At 45.9% G+C, this 24,660-nt stretch overlaps 1 protein-coding gene across 8 annotated transcripts in view; it reads right to left on the bottom strand.

The window, feature by feature from the left end:
* LOC8029848 (poly(U)-binding-splicing factor half pint) overlaps positions 1–24,660 on the bottom strand; it is a 45,194-nt gene that overhangs the window by 10,230 nt on the left and 10,304 nt on the right. For 7 of the 8 annotated variants that reach the window (XM_029982323.4, XM_042287329.1, XM_040504115.2 and 4 more), the window contains 8 exons: positions 21,170–21,390; positions 20,228–20,274; positions 10,016–10,357; positions 7,096–7,164; positions 6,931–7,033; positions 4,812–4,940; positions 4,122–4,281; positions 2,210–2,727 (listed from right to left, as the gene is read on the bottom strand). In XM_029982323.4, coding sequence (XP_029838183.2) covers positions 2,210–2,727; positions 4,122–4,281; positions 4,812–4,940; positions 6,931–7,033; positions 7,096–7,164; positions 10,016–10,357; positions 20,228–20,274; positions 21,170–21,390 — 1,589 coding nt within the window. Of the gene's footprint in view, positions 1–2,209; positions 2,728–4,121; positions 4,282–4,811; positions 4,941–6,930; positions 7,034–7,095; positions 7,165–10,015; positions 10,358–20,227; positions 20,275–21,169; positions 21,391–23,149; positions 24,128–24,660 lie in introns of those variants that run through there. The other variant, XM_042287327.1, reaches the window with a different exon arrangement.

The following is a 24,660-nucleotide window of genomic DNA, read 5'->3' as shown; positions in this document are numbered from 1 at the left end:
TTTGAGGGTTTTACGTGCCAAACTAATGAGGGCATCTGGCAGGCCCCAGCGGAGGACTGAGGATTAGTTTCGGCTGGATCTTCTGACATGCAAACGAAATCTCAGCCTTATCCGAAACTGCAGGCACCTTTGCCGGAATTGTTTTTGTTTTGTTAACAGTGCCCTTAACGTTAAGTCCAGATACAGTCAAACCCGTTTATAACAAACTGTTGAAAGTGCCCGGTTTTGTTTGATATACCCAATAATTTGTTATAGCATAACCCGCTTATAACAAATTTTTACAATTTGTTTGTTATACGCTGAGGGTGCTTAACATACTCCTAGAAATGTTGAAGGCGGCGGCAACGTCGAATTATTTTTCACCACGTCCTACATGGCGAATGTTATTGTTCGACAAAGAATTTCACTATATGCAGAACCAGTGATGCTGGTTTTCTAGGAAGTGTGTTTAGACCTTATCTTACGACGGTTCTGCCAGCACGTGTTGGTTTTTATTTTTATTTCTACATTTTCCTAAATAAACCATTCAGTTGAGAGTAACGCCAAGTCCTGTCTGGATCTTTCTTCGTTTTGTCAATGTTGTTTCGGCGCATTATCCAGTAATGATGTCCATTCTGTCAAAGAGCTGAAAAGCGTGCGACTGCATCGTCGTCTTGAACCGTGAAGTGCACCAGATTGCAGAACAAAATGGCAAGTTGCAAGAGGCCTAGGAAAGCGAAGTTTATGAAGCCGAGGCTAGCTCTGCAATGTGTTGACTGCGTGCGAGGCCAAATTTTGTCTGCTCCAAAACCACCAGTTACAACAGAGTTGACTGGCTGAAAAGCGCCGCGGTTGTTACGGAATCAGAAACCTGATAGGGCTACAGCGCTAGGGCGTGACTAAGCATAACTACAGTAAAACACCGGGCAGGCGCCCACTCAAAATTTAGAGATAATCGTGAAAAAATAGGGGATGGGCGCTTGTCCGGTCATCAATTTTACATATAAATGTAGAGTGCTTATTTTCTCAGATCTTACAAATTTGGGCACGGGCGCTTAGTGTGGAATGGGCGGATGCGCGGTATCCTACGGTAAGTGGAGGTTTCATGCCGTGCGAGGAGGAACCTCCGTCTGCGTTGCAAGGAAGCCGAATGCTGTAAGTGCCAGAGCTCGCGTGTTTGCTGGTGGTCATAGGCACTGGAAATTCGATATATCCATGGTGTAGTTCATTATGCGAGATATATTTTGCATGCATACTGATAAAACATTTTCGCGTGTTCGATATATAAGGGTTAATTTGCTGTACTCGAGTTTGTTGTATTAGGGTTTGACTGTACAACTAACTACTAAAATAACTACCACTTTTCATGAAGCCATCATATTCGTTGTAAGCTGATTCGACTGTACAATAAAGGCGCTGTTATACTCCGACGTATCCAGCACGCAAGCAAGAGCTGGCTGAAGTCAGTGGTGTTATGCCGGTTACGCCGTGCACGTCACAAAACGGTCCCGCCTGAACATCAGCCTGCTTAAACTTCTCCGGCAGCATTCCACCATAGGGGCACACATAAAAAACGCTACCTCAAGCGCATGCATTCTTTTTTTTCGGCGAAGCACTGATTTTTGCAAAGTGCCGTATCCGTTCTACAAGCACGCGCGCAATGCATGATAGGAGACTGGACTGGCGTTTTCGGCGCGAGATCGCTACAGGACCATTTCACGCTGGCGCGGCCTGCAAGAGCCAAATGCCATTGGCCGAGTTGGCTTCGTCGGGACGCCGGACTCTAGAGTGTCCGGTTTTCACCAATGTGCCATGCGTTCACATGCACAGCCATTATGTTGGAGTATAACAGTGCTTCAACGCTGAAGAAAGCCACGATAATCAAGCTGATAGAGTATAGACAAGTGCAAGACGGTGTGGAAAAAAAAAAAAGCAGATTATCGGATTATGTAAGCAACAAAGTGAAGATTATGTCTACTTTTGAAAACTCACACTAAAAGAACACCTGGAACTAGAAGAGGCTTTGCGACTGTGGCCAAAGGAAGTGTTATCGAAAAACCTTTCGGTTATCGGTAGCACACTCAAGCATGCCTAGTGGCACTAGTTTGTTTGGAATTGGGTTCTTGCATAACCGAGACAACATGGAATTCGCACAGGATGCATGCACCCCTTCCCCCCCCCCCCCCCCCCATCACTTTGAATACCCAGAACGCTCGTAGCGAAGACTTACCTCCGTGCGTCGCATTAACTTCCGCATCAACATGTGACGCGCGTTCGATCCCTTGATCATCATATTCTCCTGCTGCTGCAAAGTCTGCGGTTCCATCTCCTCCAACTTTTTAGCCATGTCTTCCTCCTGCTGCTGAGGTGTCTGCTGCCCTGCAGTTGCCTGATTGGTCGCAGCCTGGCTCAGCGTTGCCTGGTTGGTTGGAGCCTGGCTCGCCTGACTCAGGGCAGTCTGATTCAGACCTGCCTGGTTCATGGCTGCTTGGTTCAGGGCAGCTTGGTTCAGAGCAGCTTGGTTCAGGGCAGCTTGGCTCAGGGCAGCCTGGCTCAGGGCGGCTTGGTTGAGAGCAGCTTGCCCCAAGCCCCCCTGAGCAAGGGCTGTTTCAACCGAGGGCCGAACCACCGAGGTAGAGAGTGAGGAGGTGCTCAGGAGGTCGGTTGGGGGTTTTGCCACAAGGGGCAGAGTGGTCACAATGCCCGGAGGGGGGATGATGGCCGCCACAGGTGGCATTGGTGTTACACCTGCGGGAGTGTATCATGGGGTCAATAAACTCAAACATGCTTGAAAACAATGCATGTGGTAGCCCGGCTCCTGGGATGAACTAAACTGCCTTGAAAACAAATTAAAGATAGTGAGCAACGTGCAGAATCCTCAACGCAAGTTTTGTTCAAGTTTGGCTATTCTTTCATTGGTTACATCGTAACTTCCTAAAACTAAAAAAAAAAAAAAACAATTTCGTATTACAGATTCTCATCTGTAATACGGAACGATTTGGACTTCTCTCGTCCTCTACTTATCTCGTGATATACAGTTGTCCCGGTAGATATCTGTCGCAGTTAGTTCCGCTTTATGATAGAAGTCAGACACATACTGCAAAGGCTCCAGTTGTCTTCAAATGCATAGCAAAAAAAAGAGCAAACTGAAGAAGAGCACATCGTTGAACAAAAGCAGTGAATAGTAAAAAGAAGTGGGCTAGCAGGATTCGAACCCGGTCCTTCCTTGTGTGAGCTGCGTGCACTGCCCACTCAGTGACGCAGGCAATACTACTCCTACTTAAAAGGTAGCTGAACAGAAACAACAACAAACAGGGGCGTGCATTTTTAAAAAAATATTTCTCACTTCCCTCTGCAATGCCTCTGTGCACAAAGGTTAAAATAAATAAATAAATAACCATGCTCGAAGTGCCAAAGAGATACCAAAAGAGAGCGAGAGAGCAATGTTTGGCTAGTGGAATATAGCACTTCATGGGAGACAGAAAATGCTATCGCACTTCGACGTAGTCCGCACAAAACCACCGCAGAAACACAGCCACGTTTGTTTCATATAGCTGGAATTGTGGAGGCTGCTTCTGGGGAAAACATTGCTTTCTACTGGTTGGGGAAATATTGCCCACCCCCTTTTTTTTGAGCAAATTGGCGATTTCTGAAAAAGCACAAAAAAATAGCCCACTCCTACAAAAGCACCAGCTCTGCACCTCGCGATCCACAAAATAGCCTCTCCAAACATTGCAGTTATGGACTGCAAGGCCGGAGGACGTCTGTGAAAAAGAAAAAGAAAGATAACAGAAGAAGCTTAACTTTGTTGAAAAATAAATTCAAGTCTGTCCCCACCCGAAAAACACCAAAGGATCGCTAACCTCTGCAAACCTCAACCGTGAGCCAAGAGGCGAGTCGATGCCCACCCTTCAATATTGTTGTGACCATGGAAAGCATCGGAAGACGCTGCTGACAAAGAAAAAATGCAGAAAACGCTGTGCTCAATCTTGCAACAAAAAATAGCTTTCTTTGCAAAAAAAAAAAGAAAAAAAGACCAATTTCTGCTTTGTTGTTTGCAGAAACTTACATATGGGACTTATGCATAAACAATTATAAATGAACAGGATAAGAACCGATTGGTGCAACCAGTGAGCCGTCACCTGTGATTATCCCAGGCGCGTTGGCAGCAAGCACCGGCTGAGGAAGCACGCCCGGTGCCCCTACCAGGCCCGGCGGAACAATGGTCGGGATGGCCAGCCCCGGAGGAGGAATGACCGCGGCCGGAGAACCGATCACTCCAGGAGACGAGAGTCCCAAAGCCTGCACAAAGAAACGCTCATGAGAAAATGACTGCCAACAGAGGGGGTTCGGACTGTTTGTCGTGTCCCGCACACGCGACGCATCGTGGAATAATAATGCAACGAGACCTGTCCCACAGATGGGCGAAGATTACGGAGAGTGCGGTGGGCACGTAATGCCAACGAAAGTGCATGAGATATCGCACGGGCCGCAATATTTAAACCAATCTATCAATGGGTGGGTACATCCTCCAGTTTCACTCGGTACGGCAGTGTCCCACCCACTCCGTGGCTGTCCCACCTCTCCTCAACCACGAAAGAAGGGATGGGACGGACAGGCGTCTGTTCAACATTTCTCCGGGAATTCTGTTCCAGTGCCATTGTAGCTAGGCAATGTGCACCAATCTGGCTGCCACAAAGCAGCCAGAAACATACTGCGAGAAGAGTTGCATTCCTCCAGGTACTCCCCTGCCGAGTCATGTCTCGAGTTCCAGCACTCTGAGCTACCGAGAGGCCATAGTGGGCGGGACAGCGACGGAAACAAGGGCTCACCAGGGCATTATTAGCAACTGCATCCATCGCCTGAATCTTTGCCGTGGCAGCGGCTGCGGCGACTGCTGCGGCAGTCGGCATGCAGCTCTGGGCACTCGGGGGCGTCAGCGCATTGGGAGGCGTGATGGCCTGTGCAAAGAACACAACCGGTCACTCCGCATGTTTGGCAAATTATGGCTACAATTCGTCCAGCTAGGGGTAGAAGAGATTGTCAAAGGACTATGCTAGAGTAGCCGTGTCATTTTTCCCACACACCTTTTCATGCACTAAGTTTGTGTGCTTAACTTCCAGCAGAGCACGAGAAAGCCAACACCTGCCAGCCATTCAACTACAGGAGGAGAGGAGCTATTGTCAAGGCACAGGTACAGTGATGGAAGCGGCATTTGACCTTTTGTGGCAGGTTCTGAAGCAGGCAAAATATTGGTCCGGAGCAGCCACTGACGCTTCTGGAGCAGATGCCAACGTCCATTAGCACATTACTTCAAATTGAAAAAGTGATTACATCGCTAAATGAGTTCATCTTTGATGATGATCGAGGGTTTCTCTTTGATACTGAATAATATTTATTACCTTTTATAATAAGAATAGATAGGGCACAAAAGGAACACAGAGCCTTCATTTTCAAAACAAGGCCGTGATCAAAGTAGGTTCCATCTACAATGAATGCTAAAAAAAAATATATGAAAAATGAATCATAGAGAGACCCTTCACTTGGGATAAAGCCCCTACGCCCTCCCACTTTTACACCCGGTAGTTTATCTAGCCTGTGAATATAATTTCTGTAAAATTCCTGCAAAAATTGGCATATCCGCTAACACATCTATCAACAAAAATACATCCCCCAAGTTTTATGAACCTACCAAACACAAGACTCTAATATTATAAACTGCAAAAACAACCACCTACAAATATTATGAAAACCTACACTTCTGCTTTACTAGTGACACTGCTCTGGAGCAAAGTTGAAACCAGAGTGAAGTCAAAGTTTGCTGCTCTTACGAGCAACAGCTGCACGAAACTAGCTCGACTACCGTATGTATTCTAATGAAATGACTCGTATTTCTTTTTTTTTGTCTTTCTTGGTGCAGCTCTTTCCAATTAGAGATCAACCTACAATCAAGACCAAAGAAGATGGACCTTCTAGAATAATTTCTAAGCCTATCGCGCTAACCTATGTCAGCCGCTGCACCTAGCACTCCGGTGCAAAGCGGATAAGCTCGACGTGCGCATGCTGTTGAGAGGCGGCACAGAGGTATGCGGCAGACATGATAATCAAGTGATTTCATCAGGAGTGCAAGCTGGTTTTGTCTTATCACAATAGCCACCATCCTACAATTCTGCTATGTTTTTTTCTGCAATTTGGTTCCACATTAATTCAAAGTGCATCCGATGCAACAGGCTCATGGAATCAAACAAACAGTGTCAAAGCGTGATATTCATCCATTTTCCTGTACATGACTTTTCTTTGACTAAACCAAACAAGCTCAGCAAATGTCCCGTGACTTGTACTTTTAGTAAGTGTTTGTGGTTCTATGTGTTAGAGCTTTCGACTGTGCTCTGACCCAAGATGAAACAAACCATACGTAAGTAGAGATGCTGTGAAATACACATTTCTATGATTTTCCTTACCACCTACTTCTTTGAATATTAGGGTCGACCAATAATTTATTTTTTGCTTCGCTTAGGCCCATCTCGGCGCAGGTGTGGCACAATTCTTAGCCAAAATGGCACTTCGGCGCAAGATGTAGCAGAGTTCCATTCATGGCGCAATTTGGTGCAAATTGCGCAGCACTTCCATCACTGCCGATACCAGTAGGGCTCGAAAATGAATCGTGCAAACATTGTGCGAGATGTCACAGCGCGGATCGCATGCTCTGAAGGGAACTAGATGCATGGGATTTGTGCATCCAAAGTTTGTACCTCAGGCAAGCACACACAATGCAAGATACTTTGTAGCTTTATAAAGAGAGGAACATTTCTCGGCAAAGGCGATGGTGAGAAAATTGTAGGGGAGCATGGTTAGGCCTCGAGAGCCTCGATGTGGAAAGAGTCACTGCCACGACAGCCGAGGCGCAAGTGGAGCCCCTGGCAAGGCGCGGCAAGTCAAAGAAGGACTCACACGTCCAACGCGAAGATACTGCCCTCCGAGATCAAAGAGGTTCATCGAGGCGATGGCCTCGTTGGCTCCCACGTTGGTCTCGTACTCGATGAAGCCATACTCTCTGCAGGGGAAACGGTGCGCTCAATGCTTGCGCCCAGGGGAAGTCGCAGGGAGGGCACTCACTTGTGCTTGCCAGGGGTCGATGAGGGCACTAGTTTGCAGGTCCTGATCTTGCCGAATGCTTCGAACACGCTGCAACATTACAGGAAGGATCATTTTCTCGTCGAGAGTCAACAGCACATTTTCATATAGGTTTTATGAAAAACAAAATCTACACTCTATTTTTACCACAGCAATTTCTGTATGCATGCAGCATTACAAGCATGCCACATTAGCAAAAACAAAAAATGTGACAAGTTTGTAATGCTGGTAGTGCCATCCAAGGCATTCATATAATGAACATACGTACGTAGCAAAGACTAACGAAAGGAATCGAATTCAACGAAGAGAGGTCATATTATGATATAGCAAAATACCCTTCCAATAAGCTTGTACAGTCAAAAGCCTTTATTAACCCTGCGGGACTGGGAGGAGCGCTGGTTCTACGGGTCTCTTTACTCAACAAGTGCAGCGAAAGAGGTGTGAAAGGGAAGAGAGTCTACTAGCGCTTATTTACAACGGATAGTATACAACAAAAAAGAGAACACTCCTATACTCGGGGACAACTTTTCTTGGCAATGCAGTGAAAGGTACAGGCACGCGCTCCCTCTCCCTTTTTGAGCGCTGATTAAAGCTGTGCGCGGGTTCTCCTCCTCTCCCCAGAGATGCAAAGAAAATTTGTTGCCGAGCATAGTTTGCTCATGAGCATAGCCCTTAGCCCTAACCTCAGGTAGGAGCTAATATTCCCCTTTAGTATTTAAAAAGTGGTATCATTTCGTTGGGTATAAAGTTTGAATAAAACTATTATCAGTTGCAAGTAAGCACTTGACCGTCATGCACATTTGCTACTTTGTCCCCATCTTTTGTGTGCTTTCTATACAAGGGCAGTTTCTCAAACTCTTTGATCTTGAGAAAACTCTATCTGCCTCGAACGGCAGCAAAAGAACCTTCCCTCTCATGGCCTCAGCATTGGTGCAATTAAGCAGTACAGAAGCCTACAGACCTTGTAAGCAATAATAGTCAGGGTATCACAATGAGTGGCTCAGATTTGCTGCAAGAGTGCTTAAACCAGAACACTTCACTTAGGCCCGCCTGAGAGGGAGCGGTTTCTCCCAGCAACTTGACGTTGCAACATCGGCAACACAAACATGCAGCAACTGAATTGCTACCATTTGCCATCATCATCATAAAATTTTTATTTTCTTGCACTATTTAGGCACACAGTTACATGCTATAAACATTTCTTTAATATCTTTAAATCAGGGTGTCGAACCGGAACCGAACCGAACCGAAAACAGGAACCGAACCGGTATTTTTTCCGGAACTGAACCCGAACCGTTATATTGTTATCGCGATGAACCCGAACCGAAACTGAACCGGAAAAAAAATAACGGTTACCGGCTCATGTCAAAACGGTTCGGCCACGCGCTGTTGACAATGAATATGCTATCAATGCCATTTGTTTTTTAAATGCCGTCAACTGACACACACCTCGCTTACATATTTTTCTTCTCCACTCAGTCTTAGGAATATAAACGCTGCATCCATGAATCTTGACATAGGAACCAGTATTGCACTGGTCGCGGCTTGCACGGAAGAAAGAAAATTGAAAAACTGTGCAAAAAAAAAAAAAAAATCGTGTCACGGGATTTCATTTTCCTACAATCTCGTAAATCCTAAATGCTGCTGTGTGCTCATTTCATAACACGTTTCTAGAACGCGCGAGTTCTTGAAGCTTGCTTCCATCGGTATGAGAAAAGAAAAGGCTGTGGAGTTTGATAATAATGCATCCGGTTTCGTATCAGCACTTAGAAGCTAACGTATTTGTGAGACAGCGAACTCTTCTATTTTAATATTTATCCTATTACGTCCTTCTGGCGTTGCGTTCGGTGAAGTGTTTTTCATATTCCGTATCTTGTTTAATGGAAACTTCTTTAAGAGTCTAATTTGAGTTAGCGAAGGCTAGTTCAAATAAAGAAACCTGTATTTTCTCCCCACTGTTCCTTCAATAACTTACACGCCGAGGTGGCGGGATAGTTAGCGAGTTCTACTTGTAAGTGGGTTTGTAAGGAGGTCCCGGATTTTACAGCTACTGCGTCGGACCCAATTAGATGAAGTCCGAATGCGTAAACGTCGGTGAGGTAACCTTTGAGTGCACATAAAGAAACCATTCCTGGTAGAAATCCCTGAGCATTACACTACGATGTATCCCGTTTCGTATGTGCTGATTTCAGATGTTTTATTTATAATTTATTTTGATGTTGCAATTTGTCATTTATAATTTCCGAACCGGTTCAGCGCCCCGAACCGGTTCGCGGATCGAATTAATCGAACCGGAACTGAACCGGAACAAAATTAATTTACCTGAACCTGAACCGTAACCGAACCCATATTTTTTTCGGTTCGACACCCTGCTTTAAATGATGTTGAAAATACTAACTCATTTTTCTGAAACAATTTATTCCCTAAAACGATCCATTTCAAACCAGGACCAAGTTAAACACAGTCTTTAGTTCTCATCATCGGAACCACAGGGACGCCACATGAAAATATTGTGCCCCTGATTGGCCGCTGCCACTTCAAACGTCTCAGAGTTGTCAGAGTTCCTCGCCTGTTTCGAGCCGAACTCGATTCCAGCCATTTGTGTCGCAGCGCGAGGATCTAGGGAAAGCTAGGGAACAACTCGCAGCAACGCCAGAATGGCTGGGAAAATTGCCCCGTCTGAAGCAGGCCTTAGAGGGCAGGGATGGTCTAAGAAATTTAAAAGCTCGGGGAACCTAAGAGGTCGATCTGGAGAACCCCAGGGTTTCTAGGCACCCACTTTGAGAACTCACGCCCTCAATTTGCAGTCCTTTGCTACGCACACCAGACGCCCTTCGTCGGAGCAGCACGTAAGCCCCCAAAAACCCTCGAAGACGCCCACAGAGCATCCACGTTGGCCTACCTCTGGATGTCGGCCTCCGTCAGGTCCTGGTGGACCGAGGCAATGTAGATGCGGTTGTAGGTCTTGGCCTCCTCCATGATCTGGTCGAGGATGGGTGCCGCCTGGGGCATGTTGCTCGGCCGGCCCACCTTGATGTTGCGGCCGCCGATGAGCACACCATTCATCTGCTCCAGGGCCAGCTGGGCCGCCTCGGGGAGCTCGTACTCCACAAAGGCAAAGCCCTTGTGCTTCTGGGTCACGGGGTCCCACGACATATTGATGGACTTGATGGGGCCGAAAGGACGGAACGCCTGCTTGATCGTGTCCTCCTTCAGCTCAAAGCTGATGCTGCCCACGTACACCCTGCGTGCGACCCAAAGATGGCCATACTGTGGTGCTTGCAGTGCATCTCCCACGTTTACCGCATCCTCAAAAGTGGTCCCTTCTTTTCCACTCATGCTGTTGCCTGTCGCAAACCTAACGGTGGTACAGCAGCAAGGCTGAATGTGGCAAACGCCTGTTCAGCCATAGGTCGCTCTGGAGCCAGACGGATGACCACAACCCTCGCTTCTGCTCACCATTTTCGCCGGCGTTTCTATGACCAATCGACAGGATGGCGACATCAGGCAGCATTGACGCAATTTGTTGTCACTTCGAAAACACTTTCGATGCACGGAAGAGATACACGCACCAGTCGAGGACGCATTCCGGCACCATACCCGTATCTTCTAGGGACAGTAATCGAGACAAGCTTCTTGCGAAACCACCCATAAAATAAGTTCATGTAGCTGAAGACAGGCATACACTTGTAGGGGTCACAACGGATAACTAAGGCCGTCCTTGTGGTGCAGTAAGCGCACCACTGAGGTGGCAAGTGCGACGATTTAAGGGTCGCAAAACAACCAATTACCAAAACGGGGGCAAGTGCAGTGACTGGTCTCCCAAATTATGAGTCGCCTAAAGTAAAACTGGCTCAGGTTTTTAAATTTCGCAGTGTTGTGGCACCCTTCATTCACGCCTTCCATTCCTCACTGAACAAGTTTGTACAAACTTTTGTTGCCAACTTTTGTGGAACCTAACCTGAGGTTTGACATTGAACCTCGAAGTTCGACTGGTTCGGCAAACATTTCGGGCTTCTTGAAAAGCTCGAAAAGATGGATGGATGGATGGACGGATGCTAACGGCTGTATCCATTATACCAGGCGGCAGCTTGCGCCACCTAGCATAGAAATTAAAAGTATGCTTTTTTCCTCTGCGCCAATTTCCTTCCCCTCAGTCTTTCTGTATCACCAGGCAGTGTGGGATAGTGCCAGGATAACTTTAAAAAAAAAACTAACAAAAAAAAATAAACTTTCTTTTCCTTCTGCTTCCCTGCCTCCTCCCTCCACCGAGGGAGCCGCCAATTTTCCCCTGGCCAAACCTTTCCGGCGCTGCCCCAGCTGCTCACTGGGAGACAGGGTTGAGACTTTGGGCCGGAGCCACGTGGGAGGGAGTCCTAATTTTCCTCTGTCCCCAGCTGTGCTAGTCATTCATACAACCTTCAATTCTCCCGAGATAATTTCGGGCGGTGGAGAAAAGCTCACCGGAGAAAAGCCCACCGGAGTAAAGCAGCTGTGCTAGTTATTCATACAACCTTCAATTCTCCTTAGATAATTTCAGGCGGCGGAGAAAAGCTCACCGGAGAAAAGCCCACCGGAGTAAAGCAGCTGTGCTAGTCATTCATACAACCTTCAATTCTCCCTAGATAATTTCAGGCGGCGGAGAAAAGCTCACCGGAGAAAAGCCCACCGGAGTAAAGCAGCTGTGCTAGTTATTCATACAACCTTCAATTCTCCCTAGATAATTTCAGGCGGCAGAGAAAAGCTCACCGGAGAAAAGCCCACCGGAGTAAAGCAGCTGTGCTAGTTATTCATACAACCTTCAATTCTCCCTAGATAATTTCAGGCGGCGGAGAAAAGCTCACCGGAGAAAAGCCCACCGGAGTAAAGCAGCTGTGCTAGTCATTCATACAACCTTCAATTCTCCCTAGATAATTTCGGGCAGCGGAGAAAAGCTCACCGGAGAAAAGCCCACCGGAGTAAAGCAGCTGTGCTAGTTATTCATACAACCTTCAATTCTCCCTAGATAATTTCGGGCGGTGGAGAAAAGCTCACCGGAGAAAAGCCCACCGGAGTAAAGCAGCTGTGCTAGTTATTCATACAACCTTCAATTCTCCTTAGATAATTTCAGGCAGCGGAGAAAAGCTCACCAAAGAAAAGCCCACCGGAGTAAAGCTCACCGGAGAAATGCTCACTGGAGAAAAGCTCACCACAAAACCTGAAGATGCAGAGAAAAGCTCACCGGCCTTTGAGCGGATGCAAAAAAAAACTAACCGAATTTAAAAATTTTTTTCTTAGCTCAGCGGATTCTGCGTCATACCTGGCAATTTAACAAAATTCGCATTCGTCACTTCATTAAAAATATGTCCTCGTTTTTGTAATATTCTTGAAGTTCATTCGGCATATTTACTAATTCCTCAGAAATTAGTAATCACCCATTTTGTATATTAATGAAGCTGCAAGTATAAAATCAGAACATCGGACACCGGTAAAAGACAATTTATTGACAGCTGACAGTACGCCGTAGGTAGCTCAGTCAGATAAAGAGGTTTGCTTTTTGGGGGCTATCGTAGAATACCGCGCATCCGCCCATTCCACATTAAGCGCCCATATCCAAATTTTTAAGATATGAAAAAATATGCACAGTACATTTATATGTAAAATTAATGACCGGACAAGCGCCCATCCCCCATTTTTTCGTGATTATCTCTAAATTTTGAGTGGAGGCTTGTCCGGTATTTTACAGTAATATGAATGGCGGTGTGTGAACTGCTTCAGCTCCAAAAATTGTGTCGTGCCTGATAGATAAGTATGTGTTTGTTGATGTAATCAGTGGTGGCTACGCCGTTTTCTTTCTGTTAATTTCACTAACAAAGCTTTCGTTGTGAGAACAGCTTCGTCCTGTCGTGTTTGTTTTCTTCACACAGTCAGCGTCGTTTGAGCGGTTTTCATCATGTATAGTAACGTTTACCAACTGGCCCAATTCGCTACTTTACAGCGCTCTAGCCAAATTTCTTGCACCGTCCGGGGGGGATGCAAAAGTAAGGCCTGTGCACTTCAATACCACGTGATCTATCGTCTCGACTTCCCCTTGGCATACGGTACACTGCCTATCCATCTCTTCACATTTTACCCTAAATGTCCTAGTTCTCAATACTCCCATTCTAGCCTCAAACAACAACAAATCCCCTCATGATTTATCCTACCAATGTTCTTTCCTTATTTATTGTTTTCGTTTCCTATACAAAGTTGAAGCCAAATTTCCCATGTCTCCCTGCACTCCTTCGTATGGTGTATTCCCATGTACCCCCACTGCGCTCCTCTGTTAGGTCTCTAAACTCGACTAGACTTCAGATTTTATGCACAATAACCACATTGCCAAAACACAAACCCGGCACCATGACTCCTTTCCATATTCCCCTAACAACTTTATATCTATTGTAATTCCGTAGTGCCCCATGCTTCATTAACACCAGTTTTCTTTTTCCTTTCCTCAGCTTATTCTCTTCCTGTTCTTCTAAATGTCTTTTTCTCCATCATTCAGCCATATGCCCAGATATTTATACTTCACATGTTCTATTAAAGTGCCTTGCATTTCCAGAGGGTCCTCCCTTTCTTCATTGAAGACCATTTATGCCCGACTTGTAGCCACTGAATTCCAGGCCCAATAGTCTCCTTCCTCTCCACAGATTTTAATCAGGTTTTGTAATCCAACCCGGCTATCTGATAGCAGTACAATGTTGCCTGCCTAGAACAATCCTAGTATAACTTGGTTTACTGTTAGGGGCGAAGCTCCTTAGGGCCTAGCCTTGTCCGTCCGTGCTCACATCGATTGCCATCCCATCTGTCTTCTTAAAAAAATTTAAAAAAAGTTTGCGCAGTCGACAGGATTGGAACCTGTGCGGGAAGACCCCAATGGATTTCTAGTCCATCACCTTAACCACTCGGCCACGACTGCAGGACGAGTAGGAACTCTGAGATGTGGTAGTAACCCAAGAGCTGGGGATGTCATGGATGAAACGTTGCATGTAGCGACTCAATGTCTATGCAGGGGGGCTGCGGTCAAATGCGTATATAATTGTGTTAAACTTTGCACCATCAAAATCAGCACCATCAGCACTACCTATGAACAAAATCAGTATCATCAGCACCACCAGAGCTTCGCCCCAATCAACGTCATTCACCACAGGAAGATGCGGTCATTTTTCACTCTCTCCATATACAACACATCAAAACCTAAATTGCACTCTTCAAATTTATTTTCCAGTCTACTTGGGTATACAATAAAAAGCAGAGGCGATAGCGGACAACCCTGCCTAAGCCCTCTCTTTATTGCTGTTGATTCCATCATTTCTATTTCCCGTGTTATAACCACTGCATCATTTGTGTATATGTGGTGTTCAGCAGTGTTCCAGTGTGTCGCGAGAGGCCAGCACCTCGTGGAGCAGGAGCGGTGTTGAGGCATTCTGGGATCGGAACATGAGAAAAGCCAAAGGCTCTTCTCTCAGTCACATTACAGCACTAGACCAGAACGACTGGTACTTATTACCTGTCGTAAAAACCAAATCAAATGTGCATCTGCATCATACCCTCTCAGTCACGCCCATAGCTTTTCCTCACCCACATTGTCATACAAACCTTTAATGTATAGAAATGCTATCCATAATGGTATTTTGCTCATCCGTGCCACCTTGATACATTGCATGATGACAGAAAACTTGTCATCTAACCTTCTATCTCTTCAGAACTCATTCTGCAGCTCACCTAGAATATGGCTGTTTTCTGCCCATTCTTGAACTCTTCTTTTTACCACTTGCATTGCCGTCTGTACACGACCACAGTTACTGTTATTGGGCAGTGTGATGTTATGCTATCCTTATTTCCCTTGCCTTTATGTAGTAATCTCACCCTGCTCAGTTTCCAGTTCTTGGGTACATCTCTCCCCTCCCTCTCCCCCCCCTCCCCTCCCCCTATAACTATTATGTCAACTGCCTGACTTTAATTTGCATTTTTTGCTTTTTTGCCTAGTGTCTTGACAAGCCTCATTCCTATGTCATCAGGGCCTGTTGCCGTTCCAACTGGAACTTTGCTTTCTGCTCTGTCCCATTCCTGCATGGCAGTTTCAGTTGTCTTAACTGTCAGTGTTCTTGTCTTGCAACGTGCTGCCATCTGTGTTCTGTCCGATCTCGTTACTTTCAAGTTCTGATAATGTTGCCTCCATTGTTTGTTTAATAAACTCCCTTGCCTCATCGCCCTCTACCGTTATCCCTTCTTGTGTGGTCAATAAACAATGGAACCTTATTTCCTTTTTCTCTCCTGTGCATTGATGTGTTTTCATAACTTCTTTGTCGTGTTCCTATAATTTTGATCTACCTCCATCATCCACTGCACTCCTGCTCTCCCAATCTCGGCCTGGATAAGAGCCGATGCCTCTCTTTTTCTTTTCTGATCTTGGCCTGGATTAGAGCCGATGCCTGTCTTTCTTTCCTGAAACATATCCCACTTTGACGCTACTTCAGCGGATGCCCCCTTTTCTTTGCCCATCTGTGTTCCCTTGAGGCCTCTTGTCGCCCTGCTATGGCCGCCTTAACTTCTTTGCTTACTTTGTCTCACCAGCTTTTTGGTGTGTGCTTTCTCCTCCTTCCTTTTTGCTTGATTTTAAACTTCTTTAACTCTCTTTTAATAATGAACATTAAATCATCATACAGTCACCTACCGATTTTCTGGACTTTGCAGAAACCGAAAAAATTTTCTAATAATAGAGCAGTCCGAAAAATCAGCAGATTAAAAAAACTTGCCTTTATTACGTCTAAATGGGCTAGAAAAAGCCGTAAATAGTGCCCTGCCCCAGGTTACACCTGCGCGCCTTGTTTCAGGTTACGCCTCCGTTTGCGTTTGGCAACTTTTTATTACAGGGGTGGAACTCGTGAAATGTACTTGGGAGCAGCCACGGGAGCAGCTGAAACAGCTGTTTTGGAGCAGGTTGGGAGCAGCTAAAACTTACATTCTGGAGCAGGCTAGGAGCAGCTCAGATCAGTTCTCATGGCACTTCAGCTTGTGTCTAATGGCCAATTCGTCTGGGCCCGCACCGCACCCGTCCAGTGCAGTAAACTCTTTCCACTTTATACACAAAAGGCTGGCGGGGAGAGAAGGACGCTTCCCTCTCCCCTATAGTCTTCCGTGTACCACGAACCGCACTGCACCGGTGCGATGCGGGCCCAGACGAATTGGCCATTAGACAAGCATGGGAGCAATTTCAATAATTGTGCTTAGCAGCATAGATAAACATGACTGGTTAGGGACCTAGGTAGATGGGATAACAGTGTAACAGATGTGGAAACTTGAAACTTTGTGAGACTTAATGAGAACCAAAAAGCAAGTACCATATGTTTCTGAAGATAGTGTCCTTGATATTTTCTGAGGGGCTTTCAGCTGCTCAAAATACAAACCAGCACTGCTTACCGCGCAACGCACACATGCTCGACATACTAATTATATGCGCGAACCATGTGACGTGCGTAAGCAACGGACGTGCAGTTGCACAGAGGAACAGGGCAACAAATTTCAAGTTTATACTATTGTGCAACTCAATATCGAAGCACCAGACTACGATTAATGGAGCTATCGTATTTGAAGCGATAAGCAGGAGCAAAGTTAAAGTACGCCGAGCAGATCTACTGCTCGCGTGAGAGCTGCTGGCCGGCAAGGTTTCGGATCGGACCGCGTTTCAGTTCTATCAAATCACAATCTATCTTGCCGGAATGCAGTTCCCACTTCTAACGATGAGGTACTACAAGGAATCTTTCGCTCATTTGTTTTCAATTGACTGACGTCCGGATCCCTGGCCGCACAGCCTCAGGCAATCTGACGCTTAACGACTCGATCTCACTTCGGCCGACTTGCTTAACCGCTTATGGTTGAAGAATAACAATCCAGTCGCAGGTGGTGTAGCGCTTGGAATCCAACCCCCGAGTTTTTTCGCGTGCTTCCGACTCGGGATACACGGGGAGAATAAAGAGAACAAAGGATTGCAAGATCGACCAAGCTAAATGCGCTCATTGCGGCCAATCAAGTAGACATAAACCGAAACCAAGACAAAATAAGATCTTTTTGGCACACGTTATGCGATTTGGTGCATAATGACGCAAGGTATTGGTTGTGGCGCAGTTTCCGCAACATGGCACAGGATGGCGCAGACAAATGCGTCTGGCGCAAGATGGCACAGCCGTTCCACCCCTGTATTAGCTTGAGAATCGCTGCCTCCTTTTCTAGCGTTATGGTCGAGTACTTTCTGCGCCTCTTAGCGACACATTGCGGAGGCGGAAGAACAGAGGGGGCAATGACGTCCAAGCCAGCGTAGTCCGAAAGCACGATTAACTGAGACAAGATCGAGATGAGAGGCGCGAGTCCACGACTGCCATGGCGAATTAACAAAGTAAAATGGTAAGGATGATGATGATAATGACGTGCAGCAAGCGAAAAAAAAAAAGCCGTGCAGTGTCACCTAGCATACGATTTAGTAGTACTCAAGTAGTGCTGCCAAACCAAGCCAATCCAGGTGCGGCCAACATACAATCCAAAACGGCCGCTTCTCGGTGGTGTTTCCCGCTGATCGCTCGCAACGATTTTGTCCAAAAAAAATTGAACTTTCGGACTTCAAGCTGTTTGAAACATCGGTTGTGAATATGCACTATTTCTATCAGGTAGGTCACAGTTCCTCCTTTAGGTTCGAAGCATCAAACAAGTGTAAATTATTGGCAACCGAAAAATCGGTCGGCAACTGTGTGTCCATTCTCTCCCTCTTGGTGCCCAGCTACTATAGTCCCTACTCGTTCGGATACTTCCTGTAGTTGGATGTCATTTAGGGTCGATTTACTTTCTCATTCACAAATTTGTGACTCTGGTTCTGCTGTACCAGATTTTATTTTAAGTCGCTTATTATCACTTCCTAAGCTTTCCGTGCCTTCCTCATCTATTTCCATGTGTCCTAATCTGTTGTGCAATTTGGCAGACATTTGATACTAATCAATGGTCGAGTGCAAATTACTTCTCTCCCATCACATTTTTCTTGGGCGTTGAGTAGCACTACCGTAAAATGCCGAGCAAGCGCCCACTCGAAATACGGAGATAATCGCGAAAATTGGGAAATGGGTGCTTGTTAGGTCATCAATTTTATCTAACCGTATATATGTACTGTGCACATTTTTTGAGATGTTGCAAAATTTAGGGGTGAGAACTTAGTATAGGATGGGTGGATGTTCAGTGTTTTACGGTAAATCTAGGGCATAAAAAATTTCTTGTTCGACTTATAGGCAGTGTTTGTTGCCCAACTTCTACACAAAAATTTCGAATTTTGGGCGACAAATACTTTATAAAGTTGTTCATTTTATATTTTATAAAATACTCGCCAATGTTTACACAACATGCAAGTAGGCTTATGTACTTTTAATGATTTAGTTAATTTTAGTAATATGAAAAATTTAAACATACCCAATAAAAATTTCACTTTTCCTCAACAAGGTAGAGTCAGCTCATTTTCAAGTTTCAGGAATATGAACAAAAGTCTAACTGTAGTCGTTACTCGAGTTCGTCAAAGTTAGGAAAAAAATGAACCTGGTTGAACTCGCACCTGGCAGGTTTGCAACACCTCTACTTAAAACCTACAGTTCACATAGCAAGCAAGAAACCTCCAAAGTTAGAAATCTCCAAAGTTCAAGAAATTCTTCAAGGTTTGTTTTGGATCGGTGGATCAGTTTATATCAATGTGCTATATGTTATCTTTCCTATTGATGTTGTAACTTTAGACTATATTTCTATAATAAACTGTGGTATATGCTTTGTCCTGATATGACATCTTTGTACTCTACCTCAGTATGTGCACTGTCATAGTATCCCATCTGTGTATTTATTTTCAAAAGGAGTTTTTTTCTTCTTTCTTCTCTATGTGTACTACCCACACCTGGTCTAGCTCTCCACAGAACCAGCAGTATGTCTGAATAAATAAATAAATAAAAAAATAAAAAAAACATTTTTAACCAGGGTTTCTACAAACCCAGAGGCACAGCAATCTTTGGTCTGGGGTGGGCACTTCATGTCTTTATTTCCAAATGTTTCAATGTAGCTGGAGGGCACGCTTACTGTGACATATGTGCTCGACATTTTATGGTAGACATGCCCAGAAGAGTGGGGTTTCTGGCATAATAAGTACCCAAGGCATTTACCAGTGTCAAAAATTGGTGAAAAGATGGCTTACAGAAGCCAAGAGCAGCGCACAAAAGCAAACATACAGGCAGTATGGACGCAACAAACGATAAATGTTAGCTCTATTGCTCCAGGCTTTCCGACTAAACCTTCCCAGGGGTAGCAGCGCTACATTCATATTGGCTTGGCACTTCCCCACAAGACACCCGGGAATCAGACAACCCAACGACCGGCGAGACTTCTGGTACTCTTTCTTTTGCTACCGGTTCGACAACTAACCTTTCTCACATACTCATCCATGTTAATAGACCATTTGCTATATTACCCAAGCATCAAGGAGAATGCAGGGATTGGTGTTCCACGCGCCACATGTGCACGCCTTCCCCATATAAAGGATTGAAAGTAAATAACCAAAATGAAGCGCTGACGAACGGGCGTGCAAGATGCCATTTGTTTTATGTATTTGCTTTAGAAAAGTTACAGCTGCTGACGCCAGCACGTGTGACGCGTGGAACACCAATCCCTGCATTCTCCTTGATGCTTGGGTAATATAGCAATAGGTCTATTGGTTAATAGTGGAAACTAGAAACTTCACCCATAAGTGAGGAACAAGTCACTGACAGAGTGAAAACGGCAGGGTGTAGTTTTTAGAACGCCCGGCCTCCAGCACGTGCTCCATGCATTCCTTGGTGCTTCAGCTGCGCACGTGCACTCGACGTGCACGAGGTGCCTTGTTGAAGGTAGGAAGCTCGTGCTGGCGGCGGGACAACTGAAGCACCCCCCCCTGCCGCTTTCACCTTGTCGGTGACTATAGTTAGTGCACCACCTACTGAAGCACCCTGGTGTGCAAATCCCACATTCCTCTTCCTCATGCCAGGTTGCAAGTTCTCCCATGGGCCACAGAACAGAGAGAAATGCTCCCAACCCCACTGACCTGCACATTAAGACCAGGGCCTGATGCCGCTGCAGTGTCTTCTGTTGCTGCAACCAGAAAAAAGAAACATAAGACCAGGGCCACACCTCGGAAGTAAAACGAGTAAAGAAAGTTACCATTCTCTTGTGTTTCCGATCTGCTTCGGTAAAGCACTAACATTGGCTCTTCAACGAGAATTGGCTCTCGTTGACCAGTCCGCTTCCGAAATAAGTGATCAGACGCAACACTGCCACAAAGGGCCACGCCACTAGAGTCGCCGATTTGCTGGCCTAGACAAGAAGCACTGGATGCTGGGTTGTCTAATTTTTTCAGATAAGATAGAGAGGTCAAATGGTCAATATATTTTGCTCTAAAAAAAAAAAAGGAAAACGAAATTTTTAGAGTGCTCTAAAGTTCACAGGCCATGGCTCTTTTTGCCACACCAAATCGCAGGGAAGATCCGACTAACACTGGCATTGAACTAGTATTTAAGAGTGAAAAATACAATAACTGACAATCTACACAACTGATAAAGATGACAATGAGGCTTCTGACGATTTCCGATTTTAATACATGTGGACACCATTTCCAAACAATTAAACGGCTTCTTAGAAAGGATTAGGTGCACTTTATGAAGCCCTGAGTTGGGGCCATACCAAGTGTAACGGCTCAAAACATTCTAGGTGAGGTTTCAATTCAAAGGGTTAACTGCATCCTCTAAAGTCTCTTGTTCTACTTCTCGACTCATTCTCTAAGCAACACTATTGATAGGCCGTTGAGCACAAAGCATATCCAATGTCTCATTCATATGCCTATCGTACGAAAGAGTCGTTCGGGCATCACCAATTTTCAGTTAAGGTAGGGCCCCTGAAACCTTAAGATTGCATTTCTTGCACAGATTTACAAACTGGTGCCCGGCAAAAACGGAACTTGCTAAGGCTGCCAGGAAACACAGGCACGCACCTGTTGCTGGTGGGCGATGGTCTGCTTCATGAGCACACTCTTGATGCTCTGCTCCATGGCATACTTTTTGGCCTTGGTCACCATCTCCAGCTGCTCAGGCGAGAGCTTCATGAGCCCAAAACCAATGAGCGGCGGCGACGCCTTGAGGGCCCCGGGTCCCGCCAACACGGGTCCCATCTGTTCTTGCTGCAGACTGCCCTCTTCCTTCCCGCTGGGGCCGTCTGCAAGCAACGCAAGGCCGCACCTGTCAGCCACTGTTGGGGGGAGTCCAGACAAGGCGGCTGCAAGAGAGAGAAAGGAAGCCCACTCCCCTCCCGACAAGCCTCACAATATGGGTAGAAATTGAGGGAGGGAGGAGACAAGAGTGCACGGGGACATCGGAACACTGAGTTAGAAATGTAACTATTAGTGGACAGACGGAAAGCTAGCCGCCTTTGTCCCTGCTCAATCATAGAATGCAAACGCCGGCGTATTAAGATTCAGTAGAGACAAAGGAAGCTAGCTTTGAGTCTACCCATTAATCTTTCCAACTAGAGCTCGGTGTTCCGACATCCCCGTGCGCTCTCGATCTCTTCTGCCTCAATTTCTACCCGTAGAGCAGCCATTGCTTTCTCCCCCGACTAAACTTGGGCCTCTTCTGGCATCTAGACCCCTCAGGGACTTGCACAGCCTTCCTGGGACACGAGGAACTTACTTCTGTAGTGTTTTCGTAGCTTAACCTTATCAGCCTTTCCAAAGACCTGGCTTCTTTAGAGACTTTACATCAGGCTTAGCCCTTCCCCCTCCTGCAGAAGCTCTGCTAAGTCCATAAACAAAACATCGGCTGCCAATCAGACACCTTCCAGAGGTCTCTGTATAGACAGATGCAGGGAGTAACGTGGCTTGCCAGATGTCAGCCTACCATGTGCAACAAGGCGCATAGCCTTTCCTCGCGTAAGAGTACCAGCAGCAGAGGGCTAGGATGTTGTGCATCAATTGCCTTTCTCAGACTTCAATTGAGGGGCGACCAAAGCTACCTAAGTGTATCCAGGGTGCAAACAAGGTCGGAGACATTTGTTGCAATGGATGTAGCGTAGCCGAATTGCACTTGTGCGAATAAAGTCCTCCTGCTACCCTACAGATGGCATTCCCATAGGCAGTATTTTCAAACTGATCAATTTATAAACCAGATAAAAATAAAATGGCAAGGTAGCTTTCCTCTTTTCTGCCAGACTCATCAAACGCTAGAATTGGAAACAAATGGCACTAAAGGTTTAGCTGCTAAAAACTGTAGGTCTCCTCCCGAGCACGAGTTCTCAGACCTCGTTGTCCCTTCCTCCAAGTACAAAAGTACAGCATTTTTCACCGTTTAAAGGCCGACGACCATTACGTGCTCTCCACTTTTCCCTAGCTTCCTCTTCTCCCTCCTCCACCTTCCCTTTTCACAGTTGCCTGTTTCCTCCTCCCCGCGTCTCCTACCCCAGCTCCGCTAAACCCAAAGCGGCTAAACCATAAACTCCAACTAGAAAAAACAAACAAAAAGAAAACAGGATTACGATACAAAAGAGCAACCCAAACACGATTGAGAAGCGACCTCAAGTTCACGAGTTACAATGCCGTTGGCGTCAGTGAAGGTTTTTAGTCAGCGTGCCCTGCACTGGTATTTCTTTATACGTTCCCCTTGGAGTTTTCCTTTTCTTTTTTGGGGGAAGAGGGGGGAGGGGGGTGACATTGCTAAACACGAATGGAGGCCGGTCTTTGTTTTTTGGTGCTTTGTTTTATCGAGGATATCCACGATTTTGGAAAACATTGTCTGCACATGCGCAGCCCCACGCAGGCGCTGGTTCAAAAGTTCAGTATGAAAACACGCGATTGCGTGTTTGAACAAAGTAAGCCACTGCCTCCCGAGAAAGGGAGCTAGGTCGCGATTCTTAGATGCAGTGGCCTGTGAGTGAATGGAGTATAACTAGCACGCCATATAGTATAGACCTTTTCGCTTACTCTCGCCCTCAGCCACTTTGGTAGGCATATCCGGCATGGGCAACGAAAAAGCAATAAAATATTTCAACCTGCAAATAGTGAAAAAAATAAAGGGTGACAAAACAAGAATAAGCGGCGGTTACGCTTGTATCCTAAATGTATCCTATTGGCGAGGTGGCGGCAAAACAATGTTTTCGCCCATACTGGAAGTGACAATTTTTAACGTTCTATAGACTAGTGTCACTCTACACATTGTGGCTTATATGCAGCTTACCCAAAAATGTTTCTTCACTCTTCCTTCCTTGTGGCCCTCAAAATTTAAACCAATGCATTCCGATCCAGGATTTTGAGAGGGGCAGCAGTTATTTAAGAAAAGACGCCAATTCACGTTGATTAAAAATTTCGCTGACCAAAAAGCACCCAGCAAAGATGTGCCGCGCAGTACGAGAAACAAACTTAGTTCTCGTTTCCTGGCCCTGAACTTTAGTCCTGGAAGGTTCCTTCACTAATCCTCTGATGCACAGATTGTGACGTGTCCATTGGGGGCAGCCTTTTTGCTGGCTTATCTCCATTCACATGCTTGCACAAAGGCACGCGCAGACTCATGCCAGACTTTTTTTTGTAACCTCTTTCCATCCTTCGCTTCCCTCGCTCTAAGACGTGAGAGGAGGAAAGCCTTGCAGAATATTGGGTTTGGTCGTCGGGCTTCAAGCGCTATTATAGCACATCTTGACTGTGCACAGCTACGAACTACGCTCTGTGGTGTGTGCACAATTGCTGGGGTCTCTGGTTTTGTTTTTACTCAAAAACATTGATAAATGTACGACACACTTTTTCTCTGCAGATCAGTAGAAAACAAATACAGTCACTGAAGATCCAATTGTGCCTTAAACATGTGCATGTTAGGTCTTCAAAGAGATGCACCCTAAAAAACCTAAACGGACATTGTTTCCAAGCTTAGAGGTCGATGAGCGGGCAGTGCTTTCTGCCAAGCTCCTCCTCCTCCTCCTCCTCCTCTCCCTCCCCCTCCCCCCCCCCTCCCCTTCCCCTCCCCCCCCCCAAAAACAAGGTTCAGGAGCTACTCCCAGCAGAAAGAAAGGTTTTCCCCCTTTCTGGGTGGGAAGGGGGAAATCGAGAGGTGGCTTCCTCCTTTCTGCTTGTTTGTCTGCCTTTAGGTCAAGGCCTTTATGGTGGACTATCAGACGTCACAGAAGCCCAAAGCTTAAGAGTCCTCTGCGGATGTCCGATGACTAACCTCCAGGTATGCCACCCACAGGACAGAGGAAAACTGCAGTTGCAGAGGTCCCTGTCTCGTTACGTAAATGATGCCCTTGCTACGCAGGCAAAGTACATCCGAAGCTCGTTTGTGGAGATTAGACTCCGCAACGTCCAGCCTTGATTTGTTAACAACATCCTACCATGCTAGGCACGTTCGCTCGTGACATTGTAAGCATAGCAATGCTACGAGGTAAAAGTTCTCTCTCAAGTATGTTTGATAAAAGTTGCAGCGTTTGATGGTGGTGCAAAGACGA

The sequence above is a fragment of the Ixodes scapularis genome, unplaced genomic scaffold (genome assembly GCF_016920785.2).
Source record: "Ixodes scapularis isolate PalLabHiFi unplaced genomic scaffold, ASM1692078v2 PGA_scaffold9__187_contigs__length_104089568, whole genome shotgun sequence".
NCBI classification, from domain to species: domain Eukaryota; kingdom Metazoa; phylum Arthropoda; class Arachnida; order Ixodida; family Ixodidae; genus Ixodes; species Ixodes scapularis.
The sequence above is the reverse complement of the archived record's forward strand: the minus strand, read 5'-3'. Positions and strand labels throughout refer to the sequence as shown.